The sequence below is a fragment of the Rhineura floridana genome, chromosome 16, assembly GCF_030035675.1.
Source record: "Rhineura floridana isolate rRhiFlo1 chromosome 16, rRhiFlo1.hap2, whole genome shotgun sequence".
In the NCBI taxonomy this organism is placed as follows: domain Eukaryota; kingdom Metazoa; phylum Chordata; class Lepidosauria; order Squamata; family Rhineuridae; genus Rhineura; species Rhineura floridana.
This window is the reverse complement of record NC_084495.1, coordinates 1,322,977-1,348,486: the sequence shown is the minus strand read 5'-3', so window position 1 is coordinate 1,348,486 and position 25,510 is coordinate 1,322,977. Positions and strand designations below refer to the sequence as shown.

General features: G+C 44.5%; 1 protein-coding gene across 1 annotated transcript in view; it reads left to right on the top strand.

The window, feature by feature from the left end:
- AR (androgen receptor) overlaps positions 1-25,510 on the top strand; it is a 267,275-nt gene that overhangs the window by 166,643 nt on the left and 75,122 nt on the right. Inside the window, exon 4 of the mRNA XM_061598960.1 lies at positions 7,438-7,725. Coding sequence (XP_061454944.1) covers positions 7,438-7,725 — 288 coding nt within the window. The remainder of the gene's footprint in view (positions 1-7,437; positions 7,726-25,510) is intronic.

Below are 25,510 nucleotides of genomic sequence, written 5' to 3'. Positions count from 1 at the left end.
TTCAGGCAGGGCTGGGATGCCCCTTAGCTGAAATCCTGGAGAGCGCTGCCGGTCAGTGTCAGCAGACTGAGCTAGATGGCCTGGTGAGTCTGCCTGCTACCTGGAGTGGCTGCTTCTTGGCAGGCACAATCCCAGCAGCCTCATGTCAGCGGTGGGGAGAATTGCTTCCTTTTCTCCTCATGAAGCAGCTGTTGAAAGAACAGGACTTCTGCCAGGAGCAGACCTGCCTGCCTGGATGAGGTGACCTTTTGGCCCTTCAAGGCATCTGAGTGATGCGTTATTAAAGGCTGCGAGTTCAAGGACCGCTTGGCTTCACACTGGACAGCTTGGCCAGCCAGGCACACCAGGGGACCTGAAAGGGACCTGTGGATGGGGAAATCTCAAAGGAAGGTGGCGGCCACCAAGAGGTCAGAAATGGCTCAGGTTACATGCCAACATTCTGCACCCGTTTCAGTTACCTCAGCCATCCTACACACACACCCCGCCACCCCCCATCTGGGTCCAGATGGACCTTGTTGAAATCAGATGGCCCTTTCATGTCCAGAACTGGGCCAGTCATGCAAAATATGATGGGGATGGCATAAATCATCAATATGCCGCCATCTTGGAGGTAGCCTTGCATTCTCAGTCCCCTGAAGGGCAGCTGGGTTAGTGCCTTCCTGGACACGGCCTTGTTGTCAGAGTATGGCCTCCAGGCCCGGCAGCACATCTCTGTATGCGCAAAGTGCTTGCTGTTTGCCTTGTGTTGTCCAGGGAATCACCAGTATTAGGAGGTGTCAATTAAAAATCATGGGTGATCTTTGAGGAGTCTCCCATTCCTGCTCTGAGCACATTTTGTTTTCTGATTTAAAAGGCATTCAGGATGAGTAATGGCCCTCTCCGTCTCCCCTCGGGCAAAAGTCGCGGCCTTAAACAGAACATTCCTGTTTTATAGCCCTTGTGCCCGCCTGCTTAATAGGCTTCAGTCTCCACTTACAGAGAGCTCTTCTCTTTGGTTGTGGGTTGCCAAACTAGAGCTTTTTCCAGTGCACTTAATCCCTGACTGGCTGCACCTCCTGGCCAAGGCTTGTGGGGCCAGATTTTCAGTGGCATCGGACAATATGCTGGACGGACCTTAGGGCAGGAATAAAGTGAAAATATCAGGCTCCTATCGTCCTTTTTCAGCCTGTGCCAGGTTTGTACATAACTGAGCAGATGGAAGACCAGTATGTGAATGATGGGGATGGTCACTCCCCCGCTTCCATTGTTTCTAATGACAGCCAAAATACTTAATAAATCCCCCCATCTCTCTTACGTGCACTCACTTTCCGTCTCCCTCCTCTTTTTCACACACACACACACACACACACACACCCCTGCTGTCAAGATGTTGTGTCACACTTGGGAAAACAAAATTCTCCTCTTGGGTACGTATGAGGGACCCCATCATTACCCAGTAGTAAGCAAAACGGTAGCTACTGTTAGCAGGAATCCAGGACACATTATAGAAAAGCAGGGCGGCATTTGGAACAGCTGTCCTGATCTAAGCAGTGTTCGGCAATGGGGGAGGAGAGCCGAAGTGTCCATAACACTGTGTTTCTCCAGACTCTGGGATGCCTTGTCCAGCTTTCCACTAAAAACAACCTCTTGTGCATTTAAACTGAAACAAAAACAAAACGGAAGTCCTGTAGAGCAACTTTTTTTCATGACAATACGGCCACACAAACTCAGTATTTCTTAAGAAACCCTCATCATGACCAGATAAAGTTTCCCCTTAAAATTACTTCTAAAACACATTTTGAATCATCTATTCTGGGGCTTGGCTTAGACTAGAGTGTAGCCAACCTTGTGCTCTTCAGATGTTGTAAGACTCCAAGTTCCATCGTGGTGAATGGCATGGCAGATGGGCAAGTTTGATGGGAGGCGTAGTCCACAGCAGTGTTCTTCAACTTTGTTGTTGGACTCCAACTCCCATAATTCCTTGACCAGTGGCTAAGCTGGCTAGGAATGATGGGAGCTGTAGTCCAAGAGCACCTGGGGACCCAAGGTTGAAAGACAGCGGTCTGTCGGTTCCTTTGCCATCCCATGAAATGCACCCCACCTCCTTGTCCTCTAAGCAGAAACATACCCTTTTGCACTATAGAATCCAGAGACTTTAATTCCTGTGTATTACTGGCTGAAGTGAGTCTACTCTAGACATATAGACAAGAGAGAGAAAATATTCAGATATGAAAATGTATTTATTTATTTTCAAAAATATGTATATACTCAAAAGAATATCTAGACTGTGTACACCATCAATATAAAACACTATTTCAAAACACATAATAACATAATTGAGGTGAACATTATCAATGGCCAGCTGGGGGACACAGATGTTTTTAATTGATGGCAAAACACAGCGCTGTAGGTTGAGACGGCATTTCTGCCTCAGCGTACATCAGGCATCTTACTCGCAGTACCATTTTGGGTCACGGTAGAAGAGCTGGTGGAATTTGGAAAAGCAAGTGCAGTGAGGAAAGCCAGCCAAAGGATTTCTTCTTGTCTTGCAACCCGTGTGAGAAAGTTACTGTGACCTGGCATGGGGTGTGTGTGTGTGCGTGTGTGTGCACCATTATTGAATTCTCACGTATGCAAAACAGAACAGAACTTATGCAACTCCAGTACACCGGGATGCAAGGTTGCTGGGGTAGTTTTCTACTTGCAGATAGATAGGTCCAAATATTAAGAAAGGGAGCCTTCAAAAGTGGTTCCACAGTCCAAACCTGAAGTGGTACAGTGTAGCCTGGGACTTCAGGCCTCTTGCGAACTTTTTTGCTTCTCATCCTGCTCTGTGTTTAGACAAGGCGTAGCAGCCTGTGTGAGGAGAAGAAAAGGAGCAGCTCTCTGGGGCCACTCACAGTGCTGCTTAATCCCATCTGCCCTTCCTGTACCTGGTGCCTTGGACTACCATGCTGGTTGGTGGTCTGAAGGCACCAGGTTGGGGAAGGTTGTCTTAGGGGCTCAGATCTGTGGGAAGCCACCTGATGCTAAGTCCAATTGGACCATCTCAACAGACCCCATGCTTCCCAAGGACTTTTCCCCAGCTCTGTTAGCTGAGGTCCTTTTTTAAAACTGGAGGTACCAGAAATGGAACCTGCATCATTCTGCCTTCTACCGCTGAGCCAGAGCCCCTCAGCATCCCTGTGGGATTCACGTTTGCATTATGCACACTAAGGCCTGAGGCACACTTGAGCCTTATCTTTACATACTTCATTCTACAGTAAATGGCAGCATTTCCTTTGTGTGTTCATCTTAGAGATTTGCTGGTGAGTTCCAGTTTGAATTCTTGTTCCCCTTCTGAGCTTGAAACGATGTCATTTAGACATTTAAAAGGGTAATAAACCACTGATTGAAACGAGTAGTTGGCTCGTGTGTTTGTCTTTGGACCACCGACATCATCTGCCAGCACCATCTTCCATGAATTCATTTTCTACTCGGCAGCCTATAGAGGAAATTCTCCCTCCAAGGAAAACCTTTTTGTTGAGTGAGGCAGATGCTTATTATTTATTTATTTATTTATTTAATTTATATACCGCCCTAAGCCAAAAAGGCTCTCTGGGCGGTGTACATAAGAGATAAAACAAGCACAATATATAAATACAATAAGTATAACAAAATCAAAGATCAAAACAAACAATAACAATAAGCTTAGAGCTTGAAGGATATAATTCCCAAAAGTTCTTAAAAAAATTCTGCCTTTGTTTCACTGATCATAGTCGTACTGCTGCACCTTAGCATGGTGTCATCTCTTTTAGGGAGGAGGAATAATGCTCCCTTTCTTATTTTTTTAAAATATTTTCATTATCAGTTGCCCCATGACAAGGGTTCTCTGGATGACAAACAACTACAACAAATTAAAAATGCTATTGAAAAAGCTTATGTAAACCTGTTTCTTAGGCTATGTGGAAATAAATGGTGGCGTTATGATAGCAATGTTCATCTGCTTTTTGTATAAGGCTTGGTGGGAGTTGCAGTCCAAAGCATCCAGAGAGCACTAGGCTGGTGAAGACTGCTTTACTGAATGTGCATATCTGGAAAATAGGTGTGTGTGTGCTAACTTCTGGAAAGATAGTCCTTCCCACATGGCTGGGCAAACTTGGCTCTTTGATATGTAACATCAGAAGCGACCTTTTGCTTGGGTGACACTGACCACAAGGGTACCACAGTATCTTCTTCAGCATATCATGCTTTGTCCTTTTGTGAACTTTGGTTCATTAATTGTTGTCTTCCTCTCGGTTCTCCTCTTCGTTTAGTCAAAACAGAGCTCACTGTTGCTGTTTTGGGGAGATTGGCAACCCTATGCTGACAATAGGGCTCAAGGGAAACTGTCTCAAGGTTGAGAAAAGCAACCAGCTGCAGTTCTTGGGAACTTGGTGATGTGGCTGTTGTCTGAGCTTTATGGGAGCTGGAGGAGAGGAGAGGAGAGCTCGCTCAGTCGCTCTCCCTGTCTCTCGCTCTCTCATTCTGACCCATGCAAATAATTGCCAGGATATGTCACACTGCACTTTGCTCTTGTTTTTCCAAGCTTACTCACTCTTATTTTTATTGCCATGTTCCCATTTTTACAGAGCAACCTCCCTTAATTGCTCTTACTGTAGATCATCCAAAGCATATTATTTAAAGATCAGTTTTTGCATTGATTTACTGGGCTGCTCTTTGATTTGACATTTTTACGTTTGGAGGCTTATTTTTCTAATTATGGCCAAAGGAAGTTTCAGATAAGTATCATTTAATGTAGGGAGCCAGAACCCCAAGGACAACAGATTTCATTTTATTTTCTCTTGCTTACATCAAGCAATTAGGGTTCTTCTTCACCCCTCCCCACTTTTCATAATTAATTATTTTTCCCCATTCCAAGCCGGCGAGGGCTGCTGGAGTTGGCGGGAAGGGTAAAATGGTGGTTGTTTTTTCTGTCTAGAATGACAAAATCTGTCTCTGCAGACTTTATGGTCATGAGCTTGCCAATTATTAATGCAGACACCAAGAGGTGAATATAAATAAATAAATGCAATAAAAAGTCTTTTTCAGAGAATTAGAGTCGTAGACTTCCTAGTGTTTTGTTCCTGTTCTATGTAATATGATGCAAGGTCTCTATGTGAAGGTTGTTGTCTGCTGGGAGCAGATCTGCTTAAATCCCCCTTGGAGGGAAGCTCAGCATCTCTAAGGGGCTTTTTGTCTAGATCCTGCTCATTTTTAGCAGAGTTTAGAGATGCTGAAAAGATTATTTATTTATTTATTTATTTATTCCATTTATATACTGCCCCATAGCCAAAGCTATTTTGCAGATTTCCAGTAGGAAAAGGTTCAATACCTGTGTGAATTTTGTCGGTCAGATTTCCATATGGGTACACTCAAATGGCCTTTTTTCATAATGCAGTGCTGAATTGAGCAGTTCACTGCACAGTGAGATCTACACATAACTGAGCTGCACAGAGATGTCTAGCATGTGGTCGGCTCCACAGTCACAATTTGCTTGCTGCAAGCCAGATCCTTTCCCGCTACCCAGTTCTAGGTGATTTCCATAAGAACTTAAGAACTGAAGGTCCATATAATCCAGCATTCTATTTGCAACCACAGCCAGCCTGAGAACACCCAAATGTTCACAGAGGGAGCATGAAAACAACAAACATCCCCTGGTTTTTGTCCCCAGCATCATATCTGTGGCTATACTGCCTATGATTGTAGATGTTCCAATTAACTCATGTCAATAGTCTTACTTGATCTCTCAGCGGCTTTTGATACCATTGACCATGGTATTCTTCTGGGCCGACTTGGTGAGATGGGTATCAGAGGAATTGTTTTACAGTGGTTGCAATCCTATCTCCAGGGTTGTTTTCACTGAATAGCATTGGGTGATTGTCTTTCAGATCTTGTCCCCCATGCTGTTTAACATCTATATGAAGCCCTTGGGAGCAGTCAACAGGACATTTGGGGCAAGGTGTCAGCAGTACGCTGATGATACTCAGCTCTATTTCTGGGTAACATCTGAATCAGGAGAGACTGTGCAAGCCCTGGACCAGTGCCTGGACTTGATGGTGGACTGGATGAGGGCCAATAAACTGAGTCTGAACCCTAGCAAGATGGGGTTGGTGGTTTCTGAGTTCAGATTGGTCAGTTGCCTGCTTTGGATGGGGATGTACTCCCTCTGAAAGAGCAGGTCTGTAGTCTGGGGGAGCTCCTAGATCCATCTTTGTCACTAGAGGCCCAGGTGATCTCAGTGACTAGGAGTGCCTTTCACCAGCTTTGGCTGGTAAGACAGCTGTGGCCATGTCTGGACCGGGATAGCCTGACCACTGTTGTCCACGCACTGGTAATGTCCAGGCTGGATTACTGTAATGCGCTGTATGTGGGGCTGCCCTTGAGGTTGGTCCGGAGGCTGCAGCTGGTGCAAAATGTGACAGCAAGACTGCTCACTGGGGCAGGGTATCGCCAACATATCACCCTGCTGCTGGAAGAATTGCACTGGCTGCCCATTAGCTACCAGGCTAAGTTCAAGGTTCTGCTTTTGGTGCACAAAGCCTTATGCAGCTTGGGACTGGGATACCTGAAGTATTATCTTATCTCTTACATACCCAGTTGATCTGCAGGTGAGGGCCTCCTGCAGATACCATCTTATCAGGAGGTCCGTTCCCCACAACATAGCAAACGGACCTTTCGTGTGGTGGCACCTACCCTGTGGAATTCCCTCCCCTTAAATATTAGGCAGGCGCCAACTCTGTTATCTTTTCGGCGCCAACTCTGTTATCTTTTCGGCGCCTATTGAAGATCTTCCTCTTTCAACAAGCCTTTTAAGTTGAGACCTTATCCCACTCTGCTTCTGTGTTGGAATTGCTTTTTAATATGCTTTTAAACCTTTTTTAAGATCTCTTCAAAGCTTTTTAAAAAAATGTTTTTAAAGTTGTTTTGTTTTAATGTATTTTAAAGTGTGTTTTTATGATGTTTTAAAGTGTTTTTAGTGCTATTGTTTGCCGCCCTGGGCTCCTGCTGGGAGGAAGGGCGGGATATAAATCAAATAATAAATAAATAGTATCAGCAGCTGTCATGGCTAACATAATTCCAAGGTATGATAGCTGTGAAGTGAAAAGGCCACTGGGGCAGCAAGGAGCGTGGTTGATTATCTCAGGGTATATCCACACAACCATTTCAGTGCTTGGTAGCTTGCAAGGAAATTCTGCCCATACTGTCTCTGAGCCTACGGCTGAGTATTTGGTGAATCCATAACAGCACCCGTAATGCAGCCAGCATGCCATTGTCCATGTTGCAGGTTCATGCGAGCTGCTGGCCATTAGATGGGAGCCACCCTGCATGGTTTTTCATGAACTCTTCCATCAACTGCTGTGTGCTTGTTGCTGATCAAAAAGGGCCGTCAGCCCACGGGGGATCTTTTCTGAGTAATCTTCTTGTTCATCTCTGCAGCCCGCAAGCTGAAGAAATTGGGCAATCTGAAGATGCAAGAGGAAGGAGAGGCAGCCGGTCCATCAAGTCCCACAGAAGAGCAAGCCACAAAGATGTCCATGACACGCATTGACAGCCTGGAATGCCAGCCAATCTTCCTCAATGTCCTGGAAGCTATTGAGCCTGGTGTGGTTTGCGCTGGCCATGACAACAACCAGCCTGACTCCTTCGGTGCCCTTCTGACCAGCTTGAATGAGCTTGGCGAGAGGCAGCTGGTGCATGTAGTGAAATGGGCAAAAGCCTTACCAGGTAAGGAACAGTTCTCTCTCTCTCTCTCTCTCTCTCTCTCTCTCTCTCTCTCTCCCTCCCTCTCTCTCTCTCTCTCTCTCTCTCTCTCTCTCTCTCTCACACACACACACACACACACACACACACACACCCCTACACCTGATCATTATCTGAAGATCAAACAGTGCAAAAATCCTGTCTCCCTTTATGTTACGTTGCAAAGCTGTTTTCTGCTATGGTTGTCCTTGCTGATTCACATTGGGTCTCTCCAAGTATGCTGGGCTGTCCATTGACCATTTGTTTCTTCACCCTCCTGCTCCAACAGCTTAGGGCCTGATTCTGCTGACTGGCATTTCTCTTGGCCAGAGACGTTCAGGGTTGTCTGGCTTCTTTGCTGCAAGGTCTTTCCTGCTAAGATCTTATTTGAGGCTTGTAAATGAGACTGATTTTGTTCTGAACCTCCAACCCCCCAAAATACAACAAATTGATGACAGTTTATTATTCAAAATAAGTCAGTGGCATTTATTTTCACAGCATGCAATTTATGCCTCTTTCATTATTTGTATTCCATTATTTGCAATTAAAGAGACATCTTTCATTATTTGCCGTTAAAACAACTGTTGAAAGGATAGCTGAATGCACAAATCACATATTAAGAAATGCATCAATGTAAAAAACAAATGGGAGAAAATACGCCTAAATTTCTGCAGAACAATTAGGATAAAGGAATTCAATAATCAAAATGTATAAAGGGCCCTCCGGAACAAGAAGTTCATGATTAAAATACAGTTCATCCATCTCATTCCCAATTGTTGTTGTTTTTTGTCTGTAAATGGATCAAGAATGTAAATGACTGAAAAGCCCCAAAACTTGGCCCCACCAATGACCTTGCTCATCCACCAAAGAACTTGAGGTGGGGCACATCACATTTTCCTCATGCATACTCCCAACAAGCCCACCAGTTGCTTATGTTGCAACATACATTGCCCAGCACCAGCAAGGTTCATGGCTGTCTGGGGATTTGAACCTATGGGGATTCCCAGGCCCAAGTGCTGTATCCATGACACCACGTCAATTCTTTATTATCCTGATAAGTAAGATTCCTGAATATCCGTGTCCATAATGTAAAGCTCCTAACAGAGTATGACAATCTTTTTTGTCTTTTATATTAATTTATAACTCATAAGCACTGCTCGACAGCAAGAGGGTTCAGAGTCCAGGCGATGCCATGGTTAGAGTTTTGGGCTTGAAATGAGGAGACTCAGATTCAAATGCCTGTCCAAGCCATGAAGCTCACTGAGATGAGCTGCCCACTCTCTCTCAGGCTACCTCAGAGGCTTGTTGTAAAGATAATATTGGGGGGAGGGCAGAGAGAACCTTCTCTGACCATCTTAGAGAAAGGGCAGGACAGAAATGTTAATAATAATTTTCAGATCAAGTCACCAGAAACCATCTCATTTCCCCAAAGATGTCTGCTTTTGGAAGCACCTCCTTTCAAACATTTTGATACAGAAACTGTTGCCAGTGCTGCTTCACTACTCCTGTCAAACTATCTTCTCCAAGGAAACTTCATTTGCCCAGTATTCTCAGTGTGTTCACATGATCCATTGTTTTTTTACAAGGAAGTGTCAGAAAGTGGCATTCACAAAGGAAAAATACCCTGGCCAGGCTTCATTGGTTAGGAACTCCCCCGCCCACTTGTTAAAACTGGGACACAACCATCAAATTATTTTGAACCCACATTACTAGAAGAATTCCACATTTGTCAGCTTGTGGGGAGGAAGCAGGTGGTGACACCTCCCTGCAAAAACCATCTGTGTATAATTACTGCGTTAGTAGAAAAGTGCTGTTGCAAAGTTTTTTTGTAGAAGTTGGAAGGGTTTTTTGTTTGTTTGTTTGTGATTGCTACCTGCAAACCAGGTAACAATCTTAGTTTGTTACCTGTACCATGTGGTGAGAACTGGTCCATAATGAGGCCGTTCCACTGTTAATGAGCAGAAATAAGCACCGCAGGCGGGGTTCAAGAAAGAATGGTCTTATCCCAGGCTCAAATTGGGGAGAGGTGCTCTGCCTTCCTCTGTGGCTTATGGCTTGGCTCACTTGCTTGAGCCATTTGGTGTCACTTGGTCTGCAGGCACTTTTCAGCGAACTTCCACTCTCTGCTTGTGGCACACTGTGAGCTGGCTTGTGGGGGGATGACTCTTCCTTGCACCAGGAACTTTGTCTCCAGGGGCTTCCAACTCTCTCTCATCCTTTGCGGTCCATGGTTGTTTTCACTGCAATAACTGCTGAGTTCTTACCCCTTTGTGGAAATCTGTCTGTAAGAATGGGGATCTCATCTGGAAGGCGGAAGCACATTGAAGGGCCCAAGTGTCTGTTTCCTATACTTTTCAGGATAGGTTGCTGGAAAATGTGGTGGATTACTATGACGTTTAAGGGTCATTTCACACATTACCCAGAAGCAAGGCTTAGTTTATCACCGTGTACATTCAACAGGGAGCTACAGGCAATTATGTCTCCCTGATGAGAAGATGTGTACGATAAACATGTTTGTGGAATTCGCACATAATGTTATGCGCTCTCCATTTCCTCAAGAGGTAAGATGTTACAGGAACAATGATACCCAGGCATAGCTTTTTTGCAAGGAGAGATAACTGGAGACGTCGTATTTTGCCTTATTTGCTGGCTTATTTGCAAATCTACAATTACAGCATAAGTGGTGTCAAACTTTGTGTGCACTTCAGTGAGGCAACAGATCTATTCCCTCACATCAGATCTCCAGAGAGAGTCATTCCACACCCCAAGATGTTGCTGACCTTCAGTCTACGCTCAACTCTCTCCCTCTGCTTCTGTCTCTCTTTCTTCCTGTCTGTCCCCAAACTGTTTGTTTTGTCCTTTCACAAATACACACATAAGAGGAGTTTTGCTCCTGGATCCAGCCAAAAGGGCCCCATCTAGCCCAGCATCTTGTTCCCACGGTGGCCAGCCAGATGCTTCCATGTGAAGGCCACAAACAGCACATGAAGTCGGCCATGCTCTCCTCACCTGCAATCACCAGCAACTGGCATTCAGAGGCCTGACGTCTCCAAAGTTGGTGGTCAAATACAGCCACCATCAGCCACCATCTTTTCCTCCATGAATTTGCCTAATCCCCTTCTAAAGCCATCCAATTTGGTGACCATGGCTACATCTTTTGGTAAGGAATTCCATAGTTGCAACCAGGTGTTGTGTGAAGAAGGACTTATTTTTGTCTGTCCTGAATCTCCCAGTTTCGTTGGATGAATCCACAGTATTATGAGAGAGGGAGAAAAAGTCTATCCACTTTTTCTATGCGTAATTTTCATTATTTGTACACCTTTAGCATGTCCCCCTTACTTTTTCTAAGCTAAAAAAAATCCCACACCAAAGGTAACCTTTCCTCCCAGTGGAGTTGTTCCAGCCCCATGATAATTTTGGTTGCCCTTTTCTGAACCTTTTCCAGTTCTACAATATCCTTTTTTGAGGGGTGGCAACCAGAACTATTCACAGTATTCCAAGGGCTCCTTGACTTACACCAGCACCTCCTCTTAGTTGGTAGAGGTGGAGAATTACCTTTTCAAAGCTCTGAAATCTCCAAAGATTTCCCAGCCAGTAGTTGTCATTGAGAGACCAGCAAACCCACCACCAACCTGGGCCATTAAGAAGCAGCCCCCTTTATGAAGGCCAGCCAAAAAAAATGGAAATGGCCTGCCTTCAAGTCGATCTCGACTCATGGCGACCCTGTGAATAGTGTTTTCCGGGTAAGAGGTATTCAGAGGGGGTTTACCATTGCCTTCCTCTGAGGCTGAGAGGCAGTTATTTATTTTATTTATTTAATTTAATTTATATACCGCCCTAAGCCCAAGGGCTCTCTGGGCGGTGTACATAAAATAAAGCAATCAGGAATATATAAATACAATAAAACAATAGAATCAAACCAACAAAGGTAAACAAAAATAATCAAACAGTAGCAAAATACAATACATATAATAATACGCATTAAAATGCCTGGGAATATAAAAAGGTTTTCACCTGGCGCCAAAAAGATAGCAGCGTCGGCACCAGGCGCACCTCATCGAGGAGACCATTCCATAGTTCGGGAGCCACAACCGAAAAGGCCCTATTTCTAGTCACCACCCTCCGAGCTTCTCGATGGGATGGTACTCGGAGGAGGGCCTTAGATGTTGAGCGCAGTGTACGGGTAGTTTCATATTGGGAGAGGCGCTCCACCAGGTATTGCGGTCCCATGCCGTGTAAGGCTTTATAGGTCAAAACCAGCACTTTGAATTTAGCCCGGAAACAAATAGGAAGCCAGTGCAGACAAACCAGAACGGGTGTAATATGAGCGGACCTTCTTGTCCGCGTCAACAATCTGGCCGCTGCATTCTGGACTAATTGTAGTTTCCGAACTGTCTTCAAGGGCAGCCCAACGTAGAGCGCATTGCAGTAGTCCAATCTAGAAGTTACCAGAGCACGACTGGCCCAAGGTCACCCAGTACGCTTCGTGGCTGTGTGGGGATTCGAACCCTTGTCTCCCAGGTCGTAGTCCAACACCTTAACCACTGCACCACACTGGCTCTACATGAAGGCCAGCAGCCTAGCAATATGTTCAGGTATGCACTTAAAAGCATCTTAAAAATGTAGCATGTGGCATGGTCCCAGCATACTCTCCAATAGTCTTCAAATGTCTCTCAGATCTGTCTGAGGGACAATAATGGTCAAAGGGCCTTTTGGAGGTATAACATGGAAATAGTGTGGGCCAAAGGGATCCCTGGGGAATAGATAGAGAAGCTGAATCCTGATCAGATGTGTGGAATTAGAACCCCCGCATTGCTACAGGCTGAACTCAGCAAAAGGTGTCAGCTGGAAGTATCGCCATCTCTGCTGTGTTAAAGAAAGGCACAGAGCAGGACGCTGGTCCTGCACCACAACCCGGTGCAGAAAGAATTCCGATTACTTGGCTCAATTAAGTTGAGGGAGGGTGTCAGTGTTCAGCAGTGTCTGGTTCGTTTGGTTGATTGTTGCTTTGACCATATTTGTGGTTTTCTGGCAGTGCAAGGACTTCAGAGAATTGCTTTTGTCCCAGAGCAGAAAAAAGAACAAGGCTTGACAAACACCCACAGAGATGTCATTGACCCCTATTGGGTGGGGGTGGGGGTGATAGAGAGAGAAATTTATTCGGTTTGCATTTTAATATGAACCTAATTTATGCTAATTTAACACACCAGTCCTTCAAAGATGCACTTCTCCAAATGTTGCGATGGATTTCTCTGCCCAAAAAAAGTGCACAAAAATGGGAAAAGGTCACACAAAAATGTAAATAAAATGTATATAAATGAAAGTAATGCACTAAAGTGCATTATATTAGGAGGAATTGCTTGTCAAAATGTGTATATTAGGCAACATGGTATAAAACTGAGTATATCGTAGAAGAAACATGTACAAAATTTGTACAGATGTTTGTGGACATTCAATACTGAAGCAGAAATGGGACTAACTGGCCTTAAGACTGGGAAACAGAGGAACTGAAAGAAACCAAAGTGGGCAGATTCATCCTCCCCCTGCATTGGATCATGAACAGGACCCTCATCGTACAGCTGTGGGAAAATGCTGTTCTCGCTCAGAACAGGCAGTCTCTCTAAAGGGAGACAGTCTTCTTCCCCTCCGCAGTCTCTTTCGAAGTGCCCAGACGTGGCGCATTGTGGGAGGATACCTTTTCATTCTACTATGGGAGGGTAGTTCTTGCAATTGCCAGCCTCTGAAAGAACTGCATTTCCCTGGTGCGCCTGAGGGCCAGGCAGCCCCACCTCCCGGAGGTGCTGTTAGGGGGTGGGCCAGGTCTTTTGTGCAGGGCCTGGATCTGGTGCCCCTTTCCCTCCCTCCCGTACGCCTTCTCTTTGCTTGTAGAGCAGCTGGGCACCCTGGCAAGCACAGCACCCACCATCTTAATTGACCAGAGGCGTCCACACAAATCCATTGCAGATGCAGATGCAGATGAGGGTGGCTGTGCCCCGAGTCCTCTAGGTCCTTTGCAGGGCCCTTGCATTCTTCTGAGCAGATTCCAGACTTCTAGCCTCCTGCTTTTCTTCAGGGAATGCTTTGTCTGCTTCTCCCTTTTGTTGTTTGTGTATTTAAGTTACGGATTGCTTCTGAAATCCTGAATCAGTTTACAATATAACAAAAACATCTATAAAACAGTTACATATATCAAAACCGTCAAAACAGTTGCTGACATGAAAACAACAGCACCACATATCAAATCAGTTCAAAGCCAATGCAGATAGATCCCGACTGGGATGAAGATCTACAGTGAGAAGGCTTGTTAAAAGAGGAACATCTTTAGTAGGCATCCAAAAGACAACCGAGAAGGCCCCTTTCTGATGAGAGGGGGTGCAGTTCTTTCAGCAGGGTGTAATATCATTTATTTATTTATTTATTTATTTATTTATATATATCCCGCCCTTCCTCCCAGCAGGAGCCCAGGGCGGCAAACAAAAGCACTAAAAACACTTTAAAACATCATAAAAACAGACCTTAAAATACATTAAAACAAAACAACATTAAAAACATTTTTTAAAAGCTTTAAAACATCTTTTAAAAAAGGGTTAAAAACATTAATAAAAAACATTGACAAGCAATTCTAACACAGATGCATGCTGATGTTCTGCCCCATTGAGCGTTAAGCTGCCACATTTTGCACTAGCTGCAGCTTCGATGGCAGCTCCATGTAGAGTGCATTGTGGTAATCTAATCTGGAGGGCACGGACAGCGGTGGTCAGGCGATCCCAATCCAAAACTGGGCAATGCTGTTTTAACAACCAAAGCTCCCACGGTCACCTGGGCCTCTAGCAACAGAAATGGATTCAGGAGCACCCCCAGACTACAAACCGTGTCCTTCGGGGGAGCACAATCTCATCCAAAGCAGGCAACTGACCAATTATCCAGACTTGTGAACTGTCCACCGATAGCTTCTTCATCTTGCTGGGGGTCAACATCAGTTTATTGGACCTCATCCAGCCCACCATGAGTCCAGGACTTGCACAGCCTCTCATGATTCAGATGTTACAGAGAAACAGAGCTGGGTGTCATCAGCGTACTAATGTTATAGAATCATAGAGTTGGAAGGGGCCTTGTAGGCCATCGAGTCCAACCCCCTGCTCACAGCAGGAAATCCACAGCTAGAGCATCTCCCGCAGATAGCTGTCCAGCCTCTGCTTGAAGACATCCAGCGAAGGGGATCCCACCACCTCCCTAGGCAGTCGGTTCCATTGCCGAACTGCCCTTACTGTCAAGAAGTTCCTTCTAATGTCCAATCTGAATCTACGCTCCTGCAACTTAAAACCATTACACCTAGTCCTACCCTCTGGGGCAGCAGATAACAAATCTGTACCCTCCTCTATGTGACAGCCCTTCAGGTACTTAAAGAGTGCAATCATGTCACCCCTCAGCCTTCTCTTCACCAGACTGAACATGCCAAGTTCCTTCAACCTTTCCTCATAAGACTTGTTCTCCATACTGGCTATCATCCTCGTCGCCCTCTTCTGAACCCGCTCTAACTTGTCTATATCTTTCTTAAAATGAGGCGCCCAGAACTGAACGCAGTGTTCCAGATGAGGCCTGACCAATGCAGAATATAGTGGGACTATTACTTCCCTCGACCTGGAAACTATAGCTCTGTTTATGGAGCCCAAAACCGTGTTTGCCTTTTTTGCTGCAGCATCACACTGCTGGGTCATGTTCAACTTGCGATCCACTACAATTCCAAGGTCCTTCTCACACGCACTACTGCTAAGCCGGGCATTTCCCATCCTGTACCCGTGCATTTTATTTATTTATTTTTATTTATTTATTTTATTTTATTAATTTCAGCCCAATTTCCTAGTCTATCCAGGTCCCTTTGGATTTTATTCCTGTCTTCCATTGTGTTAGCTATCCCTCCCAGTTTCGTATCATTCACAAACTTCACAAGGCTTCCCTCCACCCCATCATCTAAGTCATTGATAAAAATGTTGAAGAGTATTGGCCCCAGGACAGAACCCTGTGGCACTCCACTCGAGACCTCCTTCCAGTCCGAAGCAGAGCCACCGATGACCACTCTTTGAGTACGGTTTTCCAACCAGTTGTGAATCCACCTGACAGTATTTCCATGTAGTGCGCATTTGACTAGTTTGCTAATCAAAAGGTCGTGGGGGACTTTGTCAAACGCCTTGCTGAAATCTAGATAGATGACATCTACAGCATTTCCACCATCTACTAAGCTAGTGACCCGATCAAAAAAAGAGATGAGATTAGTTTGACAGGATTTTTCTTGACAAACCCATGCTGGCTCCTTCTAATCATAGCATTGTCATTTAGATAGTTGCCAATGGACTCTTTTATTATCCGTTCTAATATCTTTCCCGGTATTGAAGTCAGACTGACCAGCCTGTAATTCCCCAGATCTTCTTTTTTACCCTTTTTAAAGAGCGGGACAACGTTTGCCCGTCTCCAATCCTCCGGCACCTCTCCCGTTCTCCAGGATTTCTCAAAGATGATGGCAAGAGGTTCCGAGAGTACATCTGCAAGTTCCTTCAATACTCTGGGATGCAGTTCATCAGGCCCTGGAGATTTGAACTCATTTAGGTTAACTAGGTATTTCCTGACTATCTCCTTATCAATCTCGAACTGCAGTCCCGACCCCTTCCTGAGATTGCTACCGATGCAAGGTTGCACACTGTTCCCTTTTTGGGAGAAAACGGAGGCAAAATAGGTGTTGAGCAGTTCTGCTCTTTCCTCGTTATCTGTCAACATTTTGCCATCCTCATTGAGCAGCAGTCCCACCGTTTCCTTGGTCTTTCTCTTGCTTCAAACATATCTGGAAAACCCCTTTTTGTTGTTCCTCGCTTCCCTCGCCAGCCTCAGCTCATTCTGGGTTTTAGCTTTCCTTACGCTATTCCTGCAAGCCCGAGCCGCTCGTCGGTACTCTTCCTTGGTGATGCGTCCTTCCTTCCATTCTTTATACAAGCTCTTTTTTACTTTTACCTCCTCCACCAGTCTTCCGTGTAGCCACATTGGCTTTTTCCGATGTCTTCCATTTTTCTTCCTCTTTGGAATTGTTTGCGATTGCGCTTTTTGTAATACGTTCTTCATGAACTCCCACGCTTCTTGGGCTCCTTTTTTCTTTAGTCTATCTAGCCACGGGATCCTACCCATCCTTTCCCTGAGCTTGCTAAAATCGGCTTTCCTGAAATCCAAGGTCCATGTTTGACTATATTCTTCTTTGGCTTTCCCCAGAATCCCGAATTCCAGCATTACGTGGTCACTTTCCCCAAAGGTACCGACCGCTTTAATTCCCGTGACCAATTTGTCCCTGTTAGTTAAGATCAGGTCCAGGATTGCCGATCCCCTTGTTCCTTCTTCTACTTTTTGAAAGAGGAAATTATCAGCAAGGCCCATCAGGAATTTGTTGGAGGCTTTGTGCTTCGCAGAGTTTGTCTCCCAGCAGATATCTGGGTAGTTGAAGTCCCCCATCACTACTACTTCTTGCCTCCTTGAGGTTTCAGAGATTTGTTTGAGAAAGGCCTCGTCTACCACCTCTTCTTGGCCAAGGGGTCTGTAGTAGACACCTACTACCATGTCGGTTTTATTTGTTTCTCCATTTATTTTTACCCAAATGGTCTCTATCGGACCACTTTGTTCGCTCTCTTGGATTTCCATAGAGGTGTATTTGACTTTGACATATAACGCTACTCCCCCTCCTTTTCTGTTGCTTCTATTCTTTCTGTAGAGTTTATATCCTTGAATGGCTATATTCCAATCATGGGAGTCATCCCACCAAGTTTCTGTTATCCCTGTGAAGTCATATTTGCCGTGATGCACTAAGACTTCAAGCTCCCCTTGCTTGTTTCCCAAGCTCCGCACGTTGGTATATAGACACCAGAAGTCTCTTTTGTCCCGATTGGATTCCTCCGTTAACATACCGTGAGCTTTGCCGTGCATCCCTTTCTCTCTCCCAGTGTCTCCTGTACCCTTCAAATCCTTGCATTTAAAACCCGCTGTCTTTGGATCTGTCTTTAAGCTATCATCTCCATCCCCCAGAGGCTTTAGTTTAAAGCCCTCTTGATGAGTTTTGCCATACTTCTGCCAAAGAGATTCTTCCCAGTCCTCGTGAGGTGCAGCCCATCTCTTGCCAACAGTCCCCCCTCCAAGAAGCTTAGACCATGGTCCCAGAATCCAAACCTCTCCCGTCAACACCATCTGCAGTATCTTCCTTTCCCTTTGTAGTCCTCTATCCTTCACGGGAAGAATTGACGAGAAGACCACCTGCGCCCCCAAATGCTTGACCTTCCTACCCAGAGCCTCATAGTCTGAGGTGATCTGTTCCAAGGTGTTTCTGGCCATGTCGTTCGTGCCCACATGGATGAGGAGAAAGGGGTACCTATCTTGTTTCCCAATGAGCCTCGGCAGGTTGTCAGCGATGTCCCGGATGCGTGCCCCAGGGAGACAACAGACTTCCCAATTCATTTTGTCCGGCTGGCATACCAGTGCCTCTACCCCCCTGAGCAACGAGTCTCCAGCCACCAGCACCCTCCTCTTTTTGCCACGAGCAGTGGTTGCATCAGCTTCCTTCTTGTGGGGTGTGGAGTCTTCCTTTGCAGCAAGTGGCTCTTGATGCAGGTGAGTTTGTTGAGGCTCTTCAGAGGTGCTGTCTGCCGAGAGACACTGAAAGCGATTTGTTAGTTGCATCAGTTCTGAATCCCTCCTATTTTTCCTTGCCCTTACAGTGACAGTCCTCCACGGGGATTTGTTGCTGTTGCAGTTCTGTTCTTCCTTGTCACTTTCTTCCTGTACTTTGTGTCGCTCCCTTAATTCCTCTTGTGTTCTACCGAGGAAGTCCTCATCTTCTCCTATAAGTCGCAGGGTGTCTATGTGTTGCTGCAGCCCCCTAACCTTTTCTTCTAGGAGCATCACCAATCTGCGCTTGCTGCAATTGTAATCGCGTCTGGTTTCCATTAAGAAGATGAACATAGCGCACACATTGCAGGTGACAACAACTGCTTGATCCCCCTCCATTTTATGTTTGTTGTTTCCTATTTCTGTTGTCAGTGGCAGTCTTGATGTTTCTCTTGTGAGTGCCAGGAATTAGTTGAACAGATTTTGGTTTGGTTTTGGCAGAGAGCGCCGCCGAGCCTGGTGGGAAAGAAAGTATGCAGATGAGCTGCTTACCTCACCAGAGCTACTTCTCCTCCTCTCTTGGTCAGCTGCCTCCCAAGTCTCTCAGGTCTTTCAGGGTCAGGAATCCCAAGTCCCTTCTCCCTCGCAGAGAGCGCCGCCAAGACTGGTGGGAAAGAAAGTATGCAGATGAGCTGCTTACCTCACCAGAGCTGCTCCTCCTCTCTTGGTCAGCTGCCTCCCAAGTCTCTCAGGTCTTTCAGGGTCAGGAATCCCGAGTCCCTTCTCCCTCGCAGAGAGCGCCGCCCAGCCTGGTGGGAAAGAAAGTATGCAGATGAGCTGCTTACCTCACCAGAGCTGCTCCTCCTCCTCTCTTGGTCAGCTGCCTCCCAAGTCTCTCAGGTCTTTCAGGGTCAGGAATCCCGAGTCCCTTCTCTGTCGCAGAGAGTGTGATGCCCTTCCCTGGCTCTCCCTGTCAGGTTCCTACCTGCTCGTGGCTACTGCCTGTCACTAGGCACCACCAGGGACTCCACCAGTCCAGACTGTCCTTTTTTATGGTTTCTCTCTCCGCTCTAGCACAGACCTCACCAGATCCCCCTGCTAGGCAGCACCACCAGTCACGTCCTATAACCAGTATTCCCAGAGACTCTGCCTGAGTCTATCAGGTTACCTCTGTGATTGTGTGCTTAAGCTGTCCCCAATCCCTTTGATCTTTATATAAAAAGCATACAACTCTGGGTTGCTCTGGATACTTGTGGTGTTATATTCTTCCCTTCACTGCTGCCACCAATTGTTACAGTTTCCTTTCAGCCTTGGTAAGCACCTTGCCCTCCCTTCTGGTCTGTATATTCCCCAGCCAAGGATCAGGCCTCCGGTAAACCAAAATAGTGTTTATTAAATATTAGAAATAACAAGATTACTTTATAAAGGCACATAAGCATATGGTTTCATCTATTCCTGTGGTACTTGTCTTAGTATTAATCCGAACTCCACACTTTCCTCACATCCACCAACTCTCCACACAATCTCCTCTCAAAAACCCCACCAAACATCTCTCAAACAACCCACCAACGTCCACCAAACACCTCTCAAACAACCCACTAACGTCCACCCAGATTCAACTGTCATCCTTCCATTTATACTCTCAGCCATCCAAACACTCAGCCAATCATCCAGCATTCTACTGCTCATTTACTCCCCCCTCCTCTTTCATTCCACTTACCATGTATCTTCTATACAAACAGCACTTACCATATATACATTAATACAGGAACATCACAGAGAGCTCCGCCGAGCCTCACCAGAGCTCCTCCTCCTCTCTTGGTCAGCTGCCTCCCAAGTCTCTCAGGTCTTTCAGGGTCAGTTCCTTCTCCTCGCAGAGAGCGCCGCCGAGCCTCACCAGAGCTCCTCCTCCTCTCTTGGTCAGCTGCCTCCCAAGTCTCTCAGGTCTTTCAGGTCTTATCTTTTCAAGTCTCTCAGGTCTTATCTCACTCCATACCTTCTGACGAACCCTCCAAATGGCTTCATGTAGTAGGATCTGGGACAGGATGGTACCTTGCAGCACACCACAGCATAACTGCCAGGCAGGTGGGAGATAATCACCCAATGCTATTCTCTGACACTGAACCTGGTGATAGGACCAGAATCTCTGCACAACAGTGCCCCCAATGTTTATCTCACAGAGCCGGTCCAGGAGGAAACCATGGTCAATTGCCTGCTTTGGATGGGGTCATTCTCCCCCTATCAAAAGCTCCTGAGAGATCAAGTAAGAATAATAAGGTCACACTCCCCCAGTCCTTCTCTCAGTAAAAGGCCACCAAGGCCACTTCAATCCCATAACCACAACTGAACCCCAAATGAAATGGGTCAAGACAGTTAGTTTCATCGAAGAGTATTTGTAGCTGTCATGCCACAGTTCACCTTTCCCTGTGAGCAGGCAGGAATTGTCACACATCAATGGGTCCAGGATGGACTTTTTCATGAGTGGCTGAATCACTGCCTCTTTCAAGACAGCTACTCCTTCCTATGAGGATGCATCAGCCTCACCCTGGATCCACCCAGTCATTCCTCTCCAGCAAGCTTTAATAAGCCAAGATGGTCAAGGATTGAGGGAACACCTGTTTGGCCACATCGTCAGAAGCACCTTGTTTGTGTCACCAGCCTGCATCAACTGACACTGATTGTGTGATGTTGCAGCAGATGTTGCACTGGACACCTCACTGGGGACTAGGAACAGGGAGAAATTGAATTCAGTTTACACGTAAAGCTCGGTCTATCACATTTGCACTTTCCAAAACAATATGAAAACCAAAACACAGCCATGCTTGAAATTCACATGTAATTCTCCAACCAAAGAATGTTTACAATAATACATACATTAGGGGAAAGTGTGCAGAAAAATGAATATATATATGAAAATAACGTACAAAAATGCACGATATAAGGAGAAACTGCTTGAAAAAATGTGAGCATTAGTCAAAACTGCAAACAAAAATATGTTTGTAATTTGCACTAAAATGCAAACTTTCATGAGGATTTTAAAAAAACAAATTGCTGCAGAAATGTGGAGAATTAAATTTAAGACTGAAAAAAGGAGAAACAGAGAAAACCAAAACTGTCAGAGCCTTCCATCCCTCCTGGAGACAGCAGTGAATGTGGATGTGGTGTCAAGATTGCTACGAGGCGGACTTCCAGGAAGGGTGACTTCGCTTGTGCCTGCTTTTGAGACGGGCTCCCGCCTCAGAAGAAGCTTTTTCAGATATAAATCAGTCAGAACATATTTTTTTTTGACTGATGAAATTTCTCCTGGGCAGGGAGAAACGTAGAGATCAACCTCAAAAGCCTGTTTTTGTTGGGAGGACTGGATTTCATTAATTTATGAGAAAAGGTCCAGCCAGCAATGCCGGACGGACTTCTGAACAAGCTCTATCTGATTAATGCGACACGTTTATCTTTTCTTCAAAGAGAAAACGGACTAACAGGCAAGCACCCTTCTTTCTATCTTTTTTTTTTACTTGGTTTAAATTGTTGCAGCAAAAAGAGATTTGTCAAATGAATCAGCTTTAAAGAACTTCTGGGTGAGCTATAACTCTTCTCTGTTATTCACGAAATTAACAGCTTATCTCTGCTTCTATTGCAAAAAGCTGTCCTGGAAGTGCATTCTAAAGATATAAACAGAAGAGGGATTTCTATTCCGAGGAGAAAAAAATAAAAAATATGAACTTTGGAACATTATATTGTCTGGGACTATTCTCTTTTTGGTCTATTTTATTTTGACGAATCTGCTTCTTCACGACGCCACTAACTGTTTTGATGCTGGGAACTAAATTTGTTTTGTATTCTTGAACATAGAGAGATAAGGCAGGCTGCTCTGTTTATACTGTGATGTCATCAAGCCTGGAATATTAACCCAATTGTTGCTGAAATAAGAAGTGGTTCTTCTTTATTTTTGTTTTGTTTTGTTTTCGTGGTTTTAAAAATGGCAATCAAGAAAGTGGCTGGAAATCTGGAAGTAATTATGTTTCAGAAAATAATGGATGAGATTGAGATAACGAAACAAATCCTGCGACAGGGCAGTAAGGAGCTGAAAATTGAACTGAGCAAAATGACGCAGGAGCTTAAAGTAATAGGGGATCCTGTGACAGAGGAGAATGAGATCAGAGATGAGAAAAGAAAAAATAAAGGGAAGATACAAGCCCTGGAGATTGGAACAAATGTGGAATTGGAAAAAGATCTGGAGTTTATGGATATTAGAAATAAAATCTACTGTTTGGAATTTAACGTTATCTCTGAAGAAATTAATGAAGATATTAGAGATAAAGTTATCAATGGCTTGGATAATCTTCTGGACTGGAATGACGTGATGGAGCTTGATATAGAGAAAATCTATGGAATTAACTGCAGCCATGTGACAATGGAAAAACTCTCAAGAGATGAGCCAGTGCATTTTGTAAAAAAGAACAGAGATATGACTTTACAACAATATTTCAGCAACTTATTCAGAATGGATGGCAAGAAAATATTTGGGATAGAGGAAATTCCCATCAGACTCTTATTATATGACTATGGCTATGACAGCAAGATTATTATGGAATACTGATAATGGAAGATTGGACACTGAAATTACTGGACTTAACAGGACTATTGAAGATGGAAGATGGAATTAATATGGATAATGGAATAATGGCTATTGAAATTATTGGACCTAACAGATTTTGATGAGATGGATTAATCGATATGTTTATTTGGACTATGGTTATGACAATAAGATTATTATTATTATTAACGAGATGGGTTAATCGACATGTTTATTTGGAGAAAAATTGATAGATATATTTCTTAAAGAATTGAAACCTCTCTTTGACTTTTTGTGGAAAGAATAAAGTAATGTTTATGAGATTTGATGATTAATTAAGATAACTACTGGAGGAAAGTGATTTTATAATATAATTTAAGAGACAGGATTGTTATATATTGTAGACGTATAACTGATCTGCGACAAATGGGAAGTCAACATTTTATTTTTTTGTTTAATCATTTTTGTTTTGTTTTTTTTGTCTTTGAATGTTTTATGATTTTGTTTTGTTTGTTTTATGAAAATTTGAATAAAAATTATTGTAAAAAAAAAAAAGATTGCTACGAGGCGAGTGACGTTACCCTCAAAGTGCCTTGCAAAGAAGTCACAACAAGCTTCCAAAGGATCTCAAACCCCATTGCCTGGAGGAGATGTCAACAGACCCCAATACAAAAAAAGCTTCTCTGGACAACTACTTGAACATGCAATGGATGCAGAGAAGTGGGCCTTCTCTCGATCTTTCTGTATCCTTCCACATGTACAGAACATAATTCTACAATACAAAAGTCATCTGGGCTGCATGGCCAAAGGCCTTGAACTATGTTTTTTGGCTCTATTTAGTTGCAAACCAATTTGTTCTCATTATTCGAACAAATTAGAACACTTAGAATGCTTGCTCAGGAAATATATTAATTTCAAAATGGGAAAACTGATTTAAATCAATTTAAAGTTGCCTTTCTCTGTTGGTTAAATCATGGTTTAAATTGATGATTTAAATAACCTTGATTTAAATCCATCCATCCTGGTTTGCACTGAAAAAATCAATTAGAAGTACCTTTCATGTATCCCAAGGCACGGTTCAGCATTACCATGATTTTGCGTTAGCAATACTGAATCAGCACAAAGATCAACCCATGATTTTACATCCTGGTTTGTTAACTTACTGTAGTTATAACAAACCACTTCTGACATCACAGGAAACTGTGGTTAGTTCAAAAGAGGAAGCTTTCAACCTCTTCCTTGAACATGTGAAGGAGGAGGGGCATGTTCTAGCTCAGATGTCCTCGTTTAAAGAGGGCAGTCTTCTGTTGAAAGGCTGACTGGTCCAAGTCTATTTAAAGATAAAGAACCCTTGGAAGGAAGGACAGGGGCCTTTTGGCTGCCCATCAGCATTACAGCCTGAACAGTAAACCAAGCAGGCTCACAGATCAGCTGGTCACAGTCTTCCTCACTATTCTTATTCTTATTCTTATTATTATTATTATTGAGATTCTGTTTCTATATAAATTATTATAAATATTTCTAAGTTTGCAACCATACATATAAATTAGAATTTTTAAACTAATAGGGATCCTCTTTCTTGGCAATGTGAAAGTGGCTACCCTAGCATAAATCCAAGATTTATGCAAGGCTCACTCCCATAATACTAAAGCATGGTTTAGTGTTATGTCAGAGCCAGGTCTAAAAGTGACAGAACATATTGATAATGGCCTAGAAACTCATTCCAAGTCCTAAGGCTGAGTATTATCTAGGGATCAGGCCAACCCGCCCTAGGTCAACCCTGGAATCACCACCCCCAGCTCAGAGCTACACCCAAATAAGTTTGGGGTTGAGGCTCATGTTTAATTAGGAGAGGAGGAAGGAGACATTGTGACTAAGAGCAGGAATAATTTATCCTTCATGGTACTATTTTGCAAACAACCGCATTGCAACAGGAGGGAGTAATCCTGGGGATGCTGTTTTGCCAATGGCTGGGAAAGCAGCCCTATGCAAACAGAATCCCCCAAAATTGTTCTCCCGGCTCTTTGCAAAACTGCATTGCACAGGAGAAAGAGACTCCTTTGCTAGGAAAGCCCTGGGCAAAGTAGCATCCTCCAGGAGCACTCCCCTCATAGTGCAGGAGGGAGTGGTCCTGGGGATGCTGTCTTGCAAGGGGCTTTCCTACACCCCTCAGAGGATCAATGGCTCTGCTCATCAGGCAAGGAGAGCCAAGGCTGCCTCTTCTTCCTACCTGACGCCTGTGACATCCTTCCCCAGCACCACCTGTGAAGCTCTCACTTGTGGCTACCAGCAGACAGGAACGTCAGGTTTTCTTCTTACCCTTTACAGCTCTAGCACATTTCTCAGAAGATCCCCCTGCTAGGCCTTACTACCCAACACTCTGTATCTCTTATAACCTTTAGACTGTGTCTTAGTCCCTGCCAGGCTATCTTGATACCTTGTGTCTATGGGTATAGGTAATTCCCAACCCCCCCCCGCAGCCTCTTGCACTGAAGCATACAGCCCTGGGTTTCTCTGTGGGACTTTCCTCCGATCCGCTGCTGCCACCATTCCATACAAACT